Source organism: Monopterus albus, unplaced genomic scaffold (assembly GCF_001952655.1).
Source record: "Monopterus albus unplaced genomic scaffold, M_albus_1.0 scaffold660.1, whole genome shotgun sequence".
Classification (NCBI taxonomy): domain Eukaryota; kingdom Metazoa; phylum Chordata; class Actinopteri; order Synbranchiformes; family Synbranchidae; genus Monopterus; species Monopterus albus.
In genome coordinates this window covers 293-3,891 of record NW_018128540.1, presented here as the reverse complement: position 1 = coordinate 3,891, position 3,599 = coordinate 293, and the positions used below count along the sequence as shown (strand labels likewise).

Sequence of the window (3,599 nt, the reverse complement as noted above, 5' to 3'; positions counted from 1 at the left end):
GTCCAATTACATGACAGTGAGATTAGTGGAACCAACTATACAGTGATGGTAGTTGGACAGTTGAATTGGCCTGGCTATGACATAGAGTTAGATAACAAGCCAGTTGGGACAGTCACTGTAGCTCAGCCTGAGCAAATACAATGCAAGATGTAAGGCCAGGCCAAGCTGCCAAGTGTCTGCTCTTTGTTTGGGTGGGGGTTGGGTTCAAGAAAACTTTAAAGGTGCACAAGGTCAGAGAGTGGTAATTTTCTGATAAAACTGTTAGGTACAAGTAGGACAAGCAAAGCTGCTTAAGTATGGATAATGGCTGGACCACTGAGCAGGCGGTGGCTTTCAGATGAAACTGCCTGTCGAGCCAGTGGAGTCAGCCACAGCAGCTTAGCCTAAGCAGAATCAGTGTAGATATAAGTCTGGGTCAAGCTGGCTTGTATTTACTCATTTGCTTGGGTGAATTAAAGTTAGGTCATCTTAAAGGTACTTTAGGATCAGGTCTAGTGAATGGTGCTGCCTTTTATGAGAGCCAGCAGATTTATGACAGCAGAGCTGAATACCCACTTTGGGGCCAAGTGATAGGTAAAAACCTTATTTAGTATGGAAAACACCTGTTTGGCACATTTACCTGTGTACTGATCAGCAGTTTCTCTATAGATCAGTTAAAAGTGCCTCAAAAGGCTTTTCTTTGTCAATCACTAGTGTGGAGCAAGTAAATGAAGAAATAAAGGAGGTGAGAGAAACAAAATAAACATGCAGGTGAGGGACTCACATTAACAGTGTCAGCACATATTTTGCGTGACTCCTGCATAGTGATGAGGCAGAAGGCCGTCATGGAGGCATCTGAATCTGAGCCCCGAACATCACCCTACACATACAAACACACAAACATACTATATAAGGTGTCAATCAATGGCGTGTAATAATTTTCATATCCATTAGCTCTTTTTTTAGCATGAAGTCAAAGTGTTAATGAAGTGAGGGTACGCACAGTCATTGCTACATCGTACATCCACACATTACCAACTTCTCTAAACATGCCATCAGGTTGTTGTGTGTTGAGAATCAAATACTTGACAGCATTACAGATCACATCATTGTCTATTGCCACCAGATCGTAGGCCATGGCAAACACCTTGACAACATATGCTGTCAGCCTTGGAGAGGAGAAGAGAGGAGAGTTAATGTCATTGAACTGCAGGTGGAATACACCCAACTTTACATAGTCAAAGTCTAAGTTAAAAGAAGATGTGCAAATATTTATGTAGGAATTAAGGGCTCACCAGGAGCTGCAGGCAAAAAAATAGGTCCAGAAACAAAAACACCCTTTAGGTTTACGATACCCAAGCTGATAATTCTCTACTGAATCTCATCCACTGCTATTTGAGGAGTCCTGTTGAATTGGGGCCCCATTTAAATCCCCATGTGTCAGTTTTTCCTGTGATTATAACAAATTATTGTAATGGAATATGTTTTTTTTTAATCCTGGGGAAAACCTTTATAGTTATTGTCTACTGTATGTGCTCCATATCATATTATTTATTCTCAATGTCCCTAGCTCAGATCCATGGAGAAGGCCTAGTGTGCGCATTGTAGTCTAACACACTTTTTCGATTCTAGTATTTCCAAGTGGATGGCTTCATCACGTCTTTGAAAGCCCACAGTTTCCCACTGGTTGGTTCTGTCCAAATACGTGGTTGCAATGACAGGCAGGGTCATGCGGATCATGGTCTGCTCACCACAGCCTGTTGGCTGAACAATCAGTCTACCCATTGATGTGCCACTAATGACATTCTCCACCAGCGGAGCAACATTTTCTCTCCCTGCATGAATACAAAATTAAGTCAAGAGTCAAGAATCTTTATTGTCATTATGCATAGCACAACAAAGTTTTTCTGGCAGCTCTCTGCCTAAAAAACACATTATTTACATAACACACAATTGTATAAGTCAGTATAAAACAATGAGCAAATAAAAAGGGATGTATGGGACCTAATCAGGTCAGCGGCATGTTGGCAGCAAAAGAGTGTAGTAACATTATAAAGTGCAGCTCAGTGCAAATCTCAGTCTTTAGGAAGAGGTGTGAGCATGGGTGTGTGTCTGCAGAGGTCCAGTGTTCTGTCTGTGTCTGTCTGTCATAAGATTTACATTATTATACATTATCTTTGCTGTGTTTTAATCAATATATGTTATTCAATGTGTTTTAAACTTTCTGAACAGAGACGTGAGAAACTGAAGCTATCTTTCATGTGTAACTCTGTGTACTGTGATGTAATCAACTACAGACTGTTCCAGATGAAGAGAGACACAACTATCAACTGTAGGATAAGCATGTGTCTCAGTATGATTAGCTTCTAAGTCGTGTTATCAGGGTGTGCCTGTTTACTATATATTATGTTGTATGAACCTACCTCACTCAGACAACTTTGTATGCTCATGCTAACTTAACTCCTTGCTGCAAGTAAAGAATACTGCTTAAAATGTTCCAGTCACTTTGCTGCATTATTTAAAATTCCTTTGACACTGTCCATAGGGGTTGTGTGTGTGACTGGGGGTTAGGGGGTGATTGATTTCACAGCTCTGGGGAAGAAGCTGTGTCTCAGTCTGTTTGTTTTAGTCTTTATATTCCTGTACCTTTTCCTGGAGAGAAGAGGCACAGACTGTTGCCTGGGTGGGTGGGGTCTGCAGCAATCCGTCTGGCCCTCCTCTGGATCCGGTCAGTGTATAGTGAGTCGAGATCCAGAAGAGGACTCCCTACAATGCCCTGAGCTGTTATCACCAATCTTGCCATGTCCTTTCTGTCCTGTGCAGTGCAGCTCCCGTACCACACTGTCGCACTGAGACAGAGGATGCTCTCTACTGTCACTCTGTAGAAGTTTGCGAGCAGTTGAGAGGAGAGACCAGTGCATTTCAGCTTCCTGAGGAGGAAGAGCCTTTGCTAGGCTTTCTTGACCAGGTAGGATGTGTTCAGAGACCAGGTCAGGTCAGGTGTCAGGAACTTGGTGTTGCTCCACCACTTCCCCGTGTATGAGAAGAGGAGCATGCTTTGTCTTCCTGGACCTCCTATAATCTACAATGAACTCCTTAGTCTTCTTGGTGTTCAGGACAGGATTGTTATCTGAACGCCACCTTGTCAGGTGCTGGATCTCTTCTCTGTAGTGAGTCTCATCATTGTCTGATGAGACCCACTATGATGGTGTCATCTGCGAACTTCACAACTGTATTCGTGGAGTGAATGGCATAGCAGTTGTGGATAAACAGAGTTGGCTAAACTGGGCTGAGCACACAGCCCTGGGGTGTGCTTGTGTTCAGGACCAGTGTGGATGATGTGCAGCTTCCAATTCTCACCGCTTGAGGCCTGTTAGTGAGAAAGTCTTTAATCCAATGACACATCATTGCAGGCATTACCAGATTGTGCAGTTTCAGTGCCAGTTTGTCTGGGATTACAGTATTAAATGCTGAACTGAAGTCAACAAATAGCAGCCTGACATAAGTGTTGGGATGCTCCAGGTGGGACAGGGCTGTGTGTAATGCTGTTGAGACTGCATCTCCTGTTGATCGGTTCTCTCTGTAGGTGAACTGATGGCTGTCCAGACCAACAGGGATGA

At 43.3% G+C, this 3,599-nt stretch overlaps 1 protein-coding gene across 1 annotated transcript in view; it reads right to left on the bottom strand.

The window, feature by feature from the left end:
- LOC109953417 (complement C3-like) overlaps positions 1-1,814 on the bottom strand; it is a gene marked incomplete at its 5' end in the record, with an annotated part of 20,822 nt that extends 19,008 nt beyond the window's left edge. Inside the window, 4 exons of the mRNA XM_020588898.1 lie at positions 749-859; positions 983-1,148; positions 1,275-1,317; positions 1,596-1,814. Coding sequence (XP_020444554.1) covers positions 749-859; positions 983-1,148; positions 1,275-1,317; positions 1,596-1,814 — 539 coding nt within the window. The remainder of the gene's footprint in view (positions 1-748; positions 860-982; positions 1,149-1,274; positions 1,318-1,595) is intronic.
- Between the last annotated feature and the right edge of the window lie 1,785 nt (positions 1,815-3,599).